The 11,843-nt window shown below is 46.3% G+C and overlaps 1 protein-coding gene across 3 annotated transcripts; it reads left to right on the top strand.

Annotated features, from left to right (window-relative positions):
• Positions 1–626: 626 nt before the first annotated feature.
• Positions 627–9,440, top strand: LOC123080726 (putative acyl-activating enzyme 19). 3 transcript variants are annotated; one of them, XM_044503662.1, is made up of 18 exons: positions 630–946; positions 1,034–1,139; positions 1,238–1,444; positions 1,712–1,905; positions 2,538–2,738; positions 3,554–4,273; positions 4,429–5,153; positions 5,359–5,434; positions 5,514–5,600; positions 6,031–6,074; positions 6,341–6,449; positions 6,537–6,596; positions 6,782–6,866; positions 7,516–7,580; positions 7,948–8,007; positions 8,211–8,255; positions 8,561–8,664; positions 8,744–9,440. In XM_044503662.1, exons 1-18 carry the CDS (start codon positions 746–748, stop codon positions 8,955–8,957), a joined length of 3,303 nt encoding a protein of 1,100 aa, XP_044359597.1. In that variant the 5' UTR covers positions 630–745; the 3' UTR covers positions 8,958–9,440. The 3 variants fall into 3 exon arrangements, with proteins under 3 accessions (XP_044359598.1, XP_044359596.1, XP_044359597.1); XM_044503661.1 differs by having other exon boundaries at positions 629–946; positions 1,034–1,444; XM_044503663.1 differs by lacking the exon at positions 8,744–9,440 and having other exon boundaries at positions 627–946; positions 1,034–1,444; positions 8,497–8,649.
• Positions 9,441–11,843: the final 2,403 nt, after the last annotated feature.

The raw sequence follows: 11,843 nt of genomic DNA, 5'->3' as shown, positions 1-11,843 counted from the left end.
GCTTGCTATCGCTGCTGCTTTTGAGTCTGTTTCGCTTTGCTCCTTGTATCAGCCGCTTGTTTCTCTTCTTGCTTTTTCTTGTAAGTTGGTGATCTTGTAATCCTGGCCGGTTGATGACTTTGTTAATTCAAAGCGGGCTCTTCTTGAGCCTTCGTTCTAAAAAAAAGTGTGAGTGCCAGAGGTTCTACAAGTGCGAGTCCTACAGCCGGTCCAAGATGGTTTACAATAAAATCGACTGCGGTGATATGCAACCGATCTGCAAGGTATATAATGTTCACAAGCCTGTAGATGAGCTCATCAACATGGAACTGCTGAAGATCAACTTTGGATGGAACAATATGTCATCAGTTTGTTGGTCTGATCACCATCGATATAGTTGGCACCGGACTTAGGTTTAGCATCTTTTATCTGTCCATTTAGACTTGGTATAAATCTTAATTTGAAACACAAAAGGTATCTGAGATATGCCCTTCGCCTATAGGAGTATACGAAGTGCAAATGTATTTTCGACTCGAACCATGTACCGTAACAAACTGAAGATTTGCCGGTTCAAGAAACAAAAAAAGTGAAGATTTGCGCGTCTTGGCGTTGGGGAAACGGCTCCGCACGGTACGCAAACTGAGCTCGGAGGCGGATTTTGCACGTTCCGCTTTCGCTAGGGTGTCCGCTTAATTTCCTTCTCCGCTGGCGCGCGCCGAGCTCGGCGGCGGAATGGCGGCGGCGGCGGCGGCTTCGGCGGAGGTGGATGAGCCGTGCTGCATCTCGCACGCCTTCGACCGAGCCGCGCGCCGGGACCCCGCCCGACTCGCCGTCGTCCACGCGGGCGACGGCAGGCGCCGCTTCGCCTGCGGCGACCTCCTATCCGCCGTCTCCTCGCTCTCCCGCCGCATCGCCGCCGCGCTTCCTCGCCCTTCCACGGACCACCCCGGCGACGACGGGTCCCCAGGTGCGTGCGTGAGCTGCGATGCGCTCGGCTGACATTTGTTGTCCGCTGTAATTTCGCCCCAATCTGACTCTGAATTTGGAACCCTAGGCTGCTTGGATAGACACGGGGGAAGCACGGGCGCGATGCCTAGGTTGGTGGGGGTGTACGCCTCGCCGTCAGCGGAGTACGTCGCCGCGGTCCTCGCTGTGCTCAGGTGCGGGGAGGCGTTCCTGCCGCTGGACCCCTCGTGGCCGGAGGACAGGGTCTGGTCAGCTGTCTCTGACTCTAATGCGGCGCTAGTCGTATCGGCAGGGGTTTCGCATGAAGACGATGTTCTTAAGGGCTGCTCTTGCCCTGTTCTGCGATTGAACGGCGACATCCGGCAAGGGTTCGATGATGTAGTAGGGGGAGATGAGCTTGTTTGGCCGTGCGAGCGCGAGAGGCCGCGAGAGTTCTGCTACGTGATGTTCACGTCTGGTTCTACTGGAAGACCCAAAGGCGTTTGTGGAACGGAGAAAGGTAAATGTTCATATTGTTGTGAAATTACTTAAGTCATCAGGGTATTTTGTTGCTCTGCCTCTGAAAATGACAAATGGATCGATCGACATGTTTCTAGATGCTAGCCTCTTGTTCTAGACTTCGAGGTTACTATATTTCAGTAATTGCACTTATTAGGTGGTTCTGCGATTTTATGATGGATTGCTCATTAGGTTGTTCCGCTTAAATTTTAGGTTTGGCTGAGCAACCAACGTATTAAGACATGCTTCTTTTACTATCATGTCTTAGGTCTTCTGAATCGCTTTTTGTGGATGCAAAGAAGGAATCCTTTGTGTTCGGACGATGTGTTGTTGTTTAAGACATCTGTCAGCTTTGTTGACCATCTTCAGGAATTTCTTTCTGCTGTGTTGACTAGCACAACACTGGTCATTCCCCCCATTGATTGGAGAGCTAATCCAACATCGTTGGCCAACTTGATTAAGGTTACCTGGCCTTCATATATGCATTAGCCATTGTTCTAGTAAAACTACTTCTATGTGTTTGGTTTCCTTATCCAGTTTTTTTTTTCCAAAAAGTATCCGATCAAAATCTCCAGAGCTTATTACTTGAATAATATTGCATAAGTAATCTCAGAAACAAAACTACCGTTTCAAGTATTCAGTTTCATATTGTGGAATTACCATTTAACACTGATAAAATAGCATATAAGTGAGGATACACATTTTGTTCGCATGCTTGCTGACTGGTATTACCTTTCCATTGAACTTGCATAATTTGGATAGTCAGGGTTTCCGGCTTCCTAACTCAAGGCATCTGTTCTGTTCATGTATGCCCAAGTGTTGGTAGCTCCTAATGTATTTTAGCATAAGATTTCTTTCTCGTTATCATTGTCAGAGATACTGCACTATACTATTATGGCAGCAAACAGTATTTATAGTTTGTTGTTGTTGTAATCAAGATAGTCTGAGGCTCTTTCCTGTTTGACATGAATAGATAATTGACAAAACATTAGCTTCTAGAATGTTCCTGATTTTCTTGGTCCAGCATTGATCATACTCCCTTGTTTCTTTGGTATGCCATTCATTACCCTTGCATTTGGCTCACGTTGTTGTAGACATATCGTATATCAAGGATGACTATAGTTCCGTCGCTAATGGAGATGATACTACCTGCCATGGAGAAAAATATTTCATGTGGATATAACTCTCTTAAGATCCTGGTATTTAGTGGGGAGATTCTATCCTTAGTGCTGTGGAAGAGAGTTCGTGAAATTCTGCCAGAGACTACTGTCGTAAATCTGTATGGAACAACAGAGGTAAGAAAGTTACCCACCCAATATTTTCTGTTTTTTTCCAGATGAGATCAAGTCTATTTTCTCTCTCTAATACATTCTTACTCTTACCCATTGATTCACTAGACACTGCTAGTGCAAATCAACACTACTTTGGCCAGCCAGCTGAATTTTTCTGACTTGACTATTAATAAAGAGGATGTTTAAATATTTTCGTCGCGTTCAGTGTTATCTGTGCCATCTTTGTGCAGAGAAGTTTAAAATGTTCTTAAGATTTCATACAAATTTAAGCTTATGACAGGGAGTGCTTTGCTCCTGCTATGGATGTACATTTTCTCCCCCCAAAATAGGCTCGTGACAGGGAGGGCTTTGCTCCTGCTATGGGTACATCATTTACTGACCACAATTTTGGTGCTATTTCTATTAAATGTAAATTTTGGGGAATCATCGTAATGAGTTGGTATGCCATAAGGATTAAGTGCTCGAGTTCCCTACTGCCTCTTACGTCCGGTGCCTATAAAACTTTAAAACTGAATTTGTGTCCCTTTTTGCATCCTGAGATGTTAAATTGGTCTGGAATTAAGACACAGAAGAGATACATAGTGTCACAATCTGAGCAACATGTTAAATAGAAGAACAGAAATAGCATACTTCTGTCCCTAATATCCATCAATCTATGAGCTCAGTTGCATCGTTGTGTCATCTCACTGGGAGCTTGAAATTACTGTTGTTTCTTTTGTGCTATCTTTTGTTCAGTTTACTCCACACAGGGACTGGTTGAAAGTAAAGTGTTGGTGTTTATTATGTATCTTTATTCAAAATTTGTACTTGTGTTTCAGGTTTCTGGTGATTGTACATTCTTTGATTGCAAAGATCTCCCTGCAATTTTAGAGTGTGAAGAAATAACCAGTGTACCGATTGGATTTCCTATTGCAAATTGTGAAGTTGTTCTTGTGACGCATGCTGGGATGGCAGATGAAGGTGAAATTTGTGTCAGTGGAGCATGTTTATTCAATGGTTATTTAGCTGAGTTTCTGATGAGTAATCACACTGAAGGCAGTGAAAGTTCAACATACTACAAAACAGGTGATTATGCTCGACGGCTGAAGGCTGGTGAACTTGTTTTCCTTGGGAGAAAGGACCGTACAGTAAAAAATTATGGGCAGCGTTTTTCACTAGAAGAGGTAGAATCCACTTTAAAGGAACATCCTGCTGTCAGTGATGCTGCAGTTACTTTCCAAAGTAAAGGGTCTCCAGATTATAAGGCGTACCTGGTGTTTAAGAATAAGGATGGAATTGTGAAAGACAGCCTGCAGTATAGAGAAGTAAATTCTTCCCAAGATATCATGGCATCAATTCGAAGTTGGCTCATCAAGAAGGTTCCACCAGCTATGATTCCAAGCTTCTTTCTCCACGTGAAGTCCTTACCTTTGACTTCTTCAGGAAAGGTTGACTATGTCAAGTTATCAAGTTTGGAGTGTGCATTGGAACCATGTGGAAATGAGCAAATTAAGTCTGGAAGTGGTCCAGTTAATCCATATTTACAAGTTATTAAAAAGGTTTGTTCTTAATTCTAAGTGTTTTCTCTTGTTTTTTTTTGCCTGAAAACTTCTTGTTTATTTTTAATCTGGCATTTGTGTTCTTTTTCTTCTTTTTTTTTGGATAGTGTCTATTTATGTTCATGTTGTACTGATGCCGTCTCTATCTACAATAGGCATTTTGTGACACCCTGCTTGTTGATGAAGTTTCCGAGTTTGATGATTTTTTCACCTTGGGTGGTAACTCAATTTCTGCCGCCCATGCAGCCCACAAGTTGGAGATTGACATGCGACTGCTTTATATCTATCCAACCCCTTCTAAGCTTTTGCACGCTTTAGTTGTGGAGGATAGTAATTTGGTTTCTCCTACTGATGAGCCTCAGCCTAAGAAGGACCTGAACGTATCTACAAGCATACATGGACTATTTGACCTGAGTGCTGCGAATGCGGATGATAGTTATCATGGAGGCAAAGCACAGATAAATGGAAAGCGTGCACATTATCAAATTGCAGAGAGTTATGGAGATGAAACAGATGGCCAGCTTAATAAATATCCATTCTCTTCTGATGATAGATACCAGGTAAACGACCTCTACTTGGATACAGGCTTGAAGGACAGAAACAGTGTCATAGGGAGTCAGTGGATCCTGAACTTCTGTTTACACAAGAAGTGGTCTATTGGGCGTTGCAACAGATTTATGCATGACGATGAAGGGAAGCTGCAACTTGAAGATGTTTGCTTACATGTTTCATACAACAAAAGAGGTTATCTTCAGGAACTTTGGAACATTCCTTTGGATTCATGTGTTGATGCCTCACCTTTGCTTGTCCTGAACAATGGGATGATAAACATATTTATTGGGTCCCATTCACATTTATTTCTCTGCATCGATGGTTGCAAGTGAGTTTCGCTTGCTAGTTCTTAGTCATTGTTTCTTTTATTTTTCTTATTACTTTGAATGCTAAATCCTCGGTTTGGTGCGCCACATATACTCTCATGCTCTTATTGATTCAGTTAATTTGAATTTGATTCAATGAGATAGTAGTTCCGATCTGACATATGCATACTGAATATTTTTAAAATTTACTTCCAATTTATTATGCAGTGGTTCAGTGAGGTGGAGTGTCAAATTGGAAGGACGTGTGGAGTGTTCTGCTGCTATTACTGGTGATTTTTCAGAGGTGACCTGACTATTGAACTAGTTGACATAGCAACTGCCCAATCATTTTGCGTCTAGCTCATCATTAATCTGTTGGACAGGTTGTGGTTGGATGTTATAAAGGGAAAATTTACTTTCATGATATGTTGACTGGTAAACTATCTTGGACAGTTCAAACAGATGGGGAGGTACAATTGCTGCATTATTTGAAATATCTTTTAAACCTCACTTTGAAATATGGCATATGTATTTTCATCCCATCTCTGATGAACACTAAGAATGACAAGGGACTGATTATTTTGTGTGCTAGACGTAAATAAAACTATAATAGATCTCAGCTTTGGGATGTTTGATTTTAAGAAAATCTTCCTGACTGTATGTTCATGTTGAGTAGGCTATAGTTCTTTAACTGCTGCAAGTGAAATAGTAAAGGGGCCAAATGTCACGCTTAAGTTATGCAAAGACCCATGATGGTAGTATTTCTAGCATATGGAAGTTGATGATGCAGTTACTAAGTTACAACGATGATTATTTTGTTACAGTGTACATGATGGAACATATTGAGAAGCATCTAATGTTGTTGATATTTCATATACCAAATTAAGAATCTTCTTTCAGGTAAAAATGCAACCAGTTGTTGACAGGACAAGGAATTTAATATGGTACCATTCCATAATCTTTCTTTTGTTCCTTCATCATAGTACACTACCACCACTTTTCACAGTTCTCTCTGTATATATATTTTATCTCTGTTTAGATGAAAGCACATTTGTTATTGCGATAATAAAATAGTGTGTTTTCAACTAGAATGAGTGAACCAATGATCTGTCTACTCACTCTTCAATCATAGAGAGACACAAGTTTGCATAATAGATGGCTGTACTGCTGTTAATTTTTTTGTTAACAATATGCTGTGTATGGTTATCAGGTGTGGCTCTTATGATCATCATTTATATGCACTAAATTACAAAGATCGTTGCTGCGCTTACAAAGTATCTTGTGGTGGAAGCATCTATGGTTCTCCTGCTGTGGACATGGTATTCTTACTGATTCACAGCATGCATCTGCCTTAAATCTGTGCAAGGGCTCTATTGATCTTGTGTCATCTGGATTGCTCCTTGCAGGCACACGACAGGATCTATGTTGCTTGTACGAGTGGCCTTGTAACTGCAATATCCCTTGAGGTGACTTACGATATATTCCCCGTGATAACTTTAAAGGAGAAAATGTTCATGTTTTTCTTTTCTTTTTATCGTTCTGTCTATTGTTTCCATGGGAATTGTCTGCAGTAAAGCTGGTAATAGAAAGTAAAATAATTAGCAACGAGTGAGTATCTAGAGTCTTCACTGGTTTCTTTTGGTGGTAGCAGGTTCCATCATTCAGAATAGTTTGGCAATATGAAGCTGGGGCAGCAATTTTCAGTTCTCTTGCCATCGATCATCAAAGTGGAAATGGTAATTCCTAAGCTAGCCAAGAGGCATGAGCACACATGTCTTGCAATATGTCCATGCGTATTTTATGATTAAATTTCCTTGACACTAAAAAGAGTTATGAGGATGCAACGTTAAAGGTAGCAAGAGCCAGTCGATTTTAGGAGTTGGTCCACATCCAGATTTAATTTTTGAAAATTCACCTTTTCAACATTTAGTTAATGCCTACCTTTTCATATGTATTTCACAATTGTTGAATTTTTTTGCCTACTTTTTCATATGTATTTCACAAATGTTGATTTTTTCAGCGATGCACTTCTTTTCATCCAAGATTTTCATGTTTTCTAGTAAAATCTGAATCCCATAAGTTACTCCCTTGCACGGCAGCATCTGAGCATCAGTCAAAACCATTTTTTTAAACGTGAAACTGTTGGGGAGGCCCCAAGAAAATTGTGCAACCGTGCATGTCTCGAGCATACTTTTGGCTAGCTATGTGGCATATGTTTTAAGGTGCCAAGTTTAACATTATAAAAATCAATTAAACATAACATGTGTATTGACCTCAGCCAACGTGTGGGTTCGATAAGGAATGTACTGGGAATTTGCTATGTACATTCAGTATTTTTCACTTAAGGATGCCAATTTATGCTGATTACTAACTTTCGTTTTGCAGTTGTTTGTTGCTTGGTGAACGGTCTGGTGATCGCATTGAACTCACATGGCACTGTTGTTTGGAAGGTGGAATAGCTCTTCTCCTTGTTGTGTTTGTGAAGCTATTGTTACAAAGTTACAGTTCTGCAACAGAATGATATACAAAGGAACAGTCATTCTTTTAGAGTTGTCTGGTAGACACACCAGACATCTGGTAGACCAAAGCTAACTATCCAGCCTACAGAACTAACTAACATTGAGCGGAGTACTCGGAGAACATTTGTAGTTTGTGGATGCCAATTTATGTTTTAGATGCCCTTGTTTTTAGGTCTTGTCATATCAAGATTTTATTTGGTTTGATCTCTTGTTATTTAGTATTATTTCATACTGTCAATTTTGTTAGTATTATTTAATTGATTATCACAGAGCCATAACTAATTTCTTTAAAACCCAGGCAACTGTTGGTGGTCCTATTTTTGCTGGTGCATGTGTGTCATGTGCCCTTCCTTCTCAGGTATGGTCTTTGTTTATCAAAGTCTCGTCTGTCTTATGTAGTTTTATGTTCATATTATTCCAGTCTATAATTTAACTTTGAGAATTCTGAAAAAGGTTGTTTCCTCGCGAGCTAATTGCTTGAGCTCAACTACAGTTCACAACTTTATGTGGTCCCAGTTTGAAGTAAACTGAACCAAACTTTTGCATACATGTCATTGGCAGGTCCTGATACCTTCCCGTGATGGAAGTTTATACTCCTTTGATATTGTAAGTCTTACTTACTGAACGTCCAAATGTCTCTTTTGAGACAACACAATCTTTTCTAGGGGCATTAGTGAGAGAGTAGCATGCTGTATATTTTACACATCATTTCCAGAAATACAGTTAATGGTCATAGAATCTCTCCCACTGTTGTGTTTACTTATTTTCTGATGTCAATTTAGCAGCTGCGGGTAATTCTCAGGTTCTTTTTGTGTTAAACAATTGAACTTTATTTATTACATTTTAGGTTTACTAGGAGATCATGGCTTATCTTCACATTAAGTACTTAAACATTAATGATTTCACCACAGACATCTGGTGATCTTCTTTGGTCATATGACGTCGGCGACCCAATTACTGCATCTGCTTTTGTTGATGAAGTGTTAGCATCAAGGCCATCTGGAGCATCAGAGAGGTACTTGGCATATTGATAGCAAAGACTTATAGCAAATGGAGTAGGTGTCAAGAAAATGTTATAGCTGTTCTTTTTGCAGATTTGCTTGTATCTGCACAAGTTCTGGGAAGGTCCGTGTCCTTGGGATTAGAGCTGATGCTGAGCAGGAGAAAGATGGTTACTCTCTGCAAGAGTTTGCAGCCATGGATCTTCCTGGGGACATCTTCTCGTCACCCTTGATGGTGGGTGGGCGCATCTTAGTTGGCTGCAGAGATGATCGGCTACATTGTCTCTCAATCACCTCACATCCATAATCCATTCCAGACATATCCAGTCGAACTGTTTTGCGTAGTGGCCAATATAAGAATTATTGATGTCCTGAGCAGTTTGATGTTTTGAACAATCAACAAAGAAGAAATGCAGAAGATAGCGGTTCTTGGGTTCCAAAGGTTGGATTTCCACGCCGTAAATCTTTGGTTAAGTGCTTGATATTCAGTATCACAAATCAGATTACAACCTTAGTGCAAACTGAGTGTACTGGGTTCAAAAGCGGAAGCAGAGCTATAAACAGCCCTCGCTCCTTTGCTGCGGAAAATACACCTTCAAGCTTGGTTAGCGTACTGATAGGGCTCTTTTTATGCAACAGAATTTTAGGTTTTTAGTTAGAATCAGAATTGTTTGTCGAGAGCAACATTTTGCATTTGTACATACGCTGATGTTTCAAGGCAGTGTAGAAATATATGTAATGTACCAAAACCACTCCTGATCAGTGATCAACAACAGACAACTGGTTCCAAGTTCCTCGTTCGAATGTTCTTATATACCGTTGAATTGTTCCAGCATTCTGAAGTTATGAATTTGTGGAAGAACACATGATTGACGGCATAGTCTTGCACCAAGGACACACAATGTTTTGGAGAGGCAGTACGCCATCGACTCTACCATGAGCGGTGATAGGAGCCCATCCAGCAGGTGACAGCCTGTTCAAATTTGTGTGCTGATCTTCGTCTTCTTCTCTAGTGGAAATGACAGAGCTCCTCCCCTAGCCTAGCCCTCCCACCTCCAGCCCCGCCGCCGCCGACCCCCGTCGGTAGCCCTCCCCACCCCCCTAGCCCCTCCCCTCGACGCCCATGGCCTCCCCCCGCGGCAGCTCCGGCGACCTCGACCTCGGCTCCGACGGCTCGCGCCGCTGGATGGACTCCGACGGCGAGTCCACCGCGAGGTCCTACAGCGAGGTCGCCCGGACACCCTCGCCTGTCCCGAGCCCCTCGGCGCGCCCCTGCCGCCACCTACCTCGAGCCCCGCAGCGAAGTCCACCGCGTCCATGGAGGTCCGGTGGTCGACGCGGACGGCTTCCAAGCCCCTCGCCGCAGGAACCAGCGCCGGGCCGCGCGCCGCGAGGCCACCCCTCCAGCCCAACGGCGCCACCGCCGCAGCCCATCCCCGGAGGAGGCTGCTGGCCTCTGCTTCCGTTGCCTGGACCCCGGCCACCCCGTGCGCGAGTGCACCAACGACGTCCGCTGTCGCCGCTGCCTCTACTCCGGGCACGGTTCGCGGGACTGCTGGAAGTACCAGCGTGGCGTCCTCCGCGCCCCCTCCCCCACCGTCGTCGCCGCCGCTGCGCCGACCGCTGTCGCCCGCGAGACGCCGCACCCCCGCATCGCCGCCCCGCCCGCGGCGGCGCCCCAGCCCACGCCGCCCCCGGCCATCGACCCGGTGCGCGTAATCATCCCGCGCTCCGTGGAGATGGAGGAGGCCGAGACGGTGTTGCGCCGTGCGATGGTCGTCTCCGGAGACAGACCAGCGGTCGCCGCCCGCGACGTCGAGAGCGTCATGTACGCATCCTTCGCCCTCCTCCCCGGTGACTTCACCATCCACGCGCACTGCCCCGAGGACTTCCTCCTCATCTTCACCACCAGAGAGCTCATGGACCGCCTCGCCGGCGACCACTTCATCAACGGCCCCGGGTTCACTCTCGCGCTCCGCCCGTGGAACAAGCTCGCCCATGCACAACTCGGCTCCCTGGACTGCAGCGTCGAGCTCGAGCTCCGTGGCATTCCGGCGCAGGCATGGCATCTGTCCACCGCCGAGCATCTCCTCGGCACCAGCTGCTGGATTGAGCGACTCCACCCGAGCACGCGCTCCCACCCTGACCTCGCCACCTTTCGCCTCACCGCGCGCACACGCGACCCCGCGAGCATCCGCCACGCGGCCATCCTGGAGATTGTCGAGCCCGTCCCCTCCCGCAACGGCGCCCGCAACCGCACCCTCCCGCCGGTCATGCGCACCCTCATCTACCCGGTCTCCATCATGCTCGCCTTGTCCACACCTCGCCGGCCGGCGCAGCCCCCCGCCCGCAACGGCCCCGGCCCGAGCGATGACGACGCATCGGACGACAATGATGTAGGCGTCGGTCGCGAGCATGCCGCGGGACGCAGCCGCGGCCGCCGCGGGCGCAAGCGCCGGCGCTCCCCCGCCGCCCCTGATGGCCGGTATGGCTGTCGACTCCGCGATCTGTCGCGTGTCCAGTCACCGTGGCCGCACCGATGGCGTCGCCGTCGACGCCGGATGGTGCCAACCTCGCCGTCGTACGGCCGGCGCAGCGATGCACCCGAGGCACACACGCATGATGGACCACTGGCCTGCTGCTGGGGGCCCTCGGGCTCTCGTCGCTTTTCCAAAAAGGGAAAGCGTCGGGGAAAGAAAAGGCTGGCGGCCTGCGACAAAGATGGACCCCCTACGCCACCATCGTCCTCCCGCCCCGAAACCCGCACCCCACCACCCACCAGCTCGACAGCTGGCCGACGGCCATTGGCTTTGCCCTCCCCTAACCCTGCCCCAACCAGCCCACCTATGTCGCCTCCCCCACTTGGGGCGGGCCACACGATGACGGCGCCGGATGAGGCAAGCCACGACATGCATGGGGATCAGGATAACCCTGTGGTTGGCCAATCGCTGGCTAGCATGGTGCCAGACTCCCAGCCTTCGACGCCTGCAGCTGATCCACTATCGGGGCAAAGCAGCGCTCTGTCGCTGTCCCCCCTGGCGCTGCTGCGCTCGTTGCTGACCGGTCCACGGACCGAATCCCCGCCCTGGCGATCCCCGCGCCGACAGCTGGACCGATACTGGAGCAACGGGAGGATCCCGCGGGGGCCCTACCATGCATGGATGTGCCAGCCACAACCCGGTCAGCTGCCGAG

This window comes from Triticum aestivum, chromosome 3D (assembly GCF_018294505.1).
Source record: "Triticum aestivum cultivar Chinese Spring chromosome 3D, IWGSC CS RefSeq v2.1, whole genome shotgun sequence".
NCBI lineage: Eukaryota > Viridiplantae > Streptophyta > Magnoliopsida > Poales > Poaceae > Triticum > Triticum aestivum.
The sequence above is the reverse complement of the archived record's forward strand: the minus strand, read 5'-3'. Positions and strand labels throughout refer to the sequence as shown.

Bases quoted from the DNA above. Each gene is read 5' to 3' on its own strand.
- LOC123080726 (XM_044503661.1), top strand. From the start codon at position 712: ATGGCGGCGGCGGCGGCGGCTTCGGCGGAGGTGGATGAGCCGTGCTGC. The intron at 2,739-3,553 runs GTAAGAAAGTTA...CTTGTGTTTCAG, and splicing joins ATCTGTATGGAACAACAGAG to GTTTCTGGTGATTGTACATT. The intron at 6,450-6,536 runs GTATTCTTACTG...TGCTCCTTGCAG, and splicing joins GTTCTCCTGCTGTGGACATG to GCACACGACAGGATCTATGT.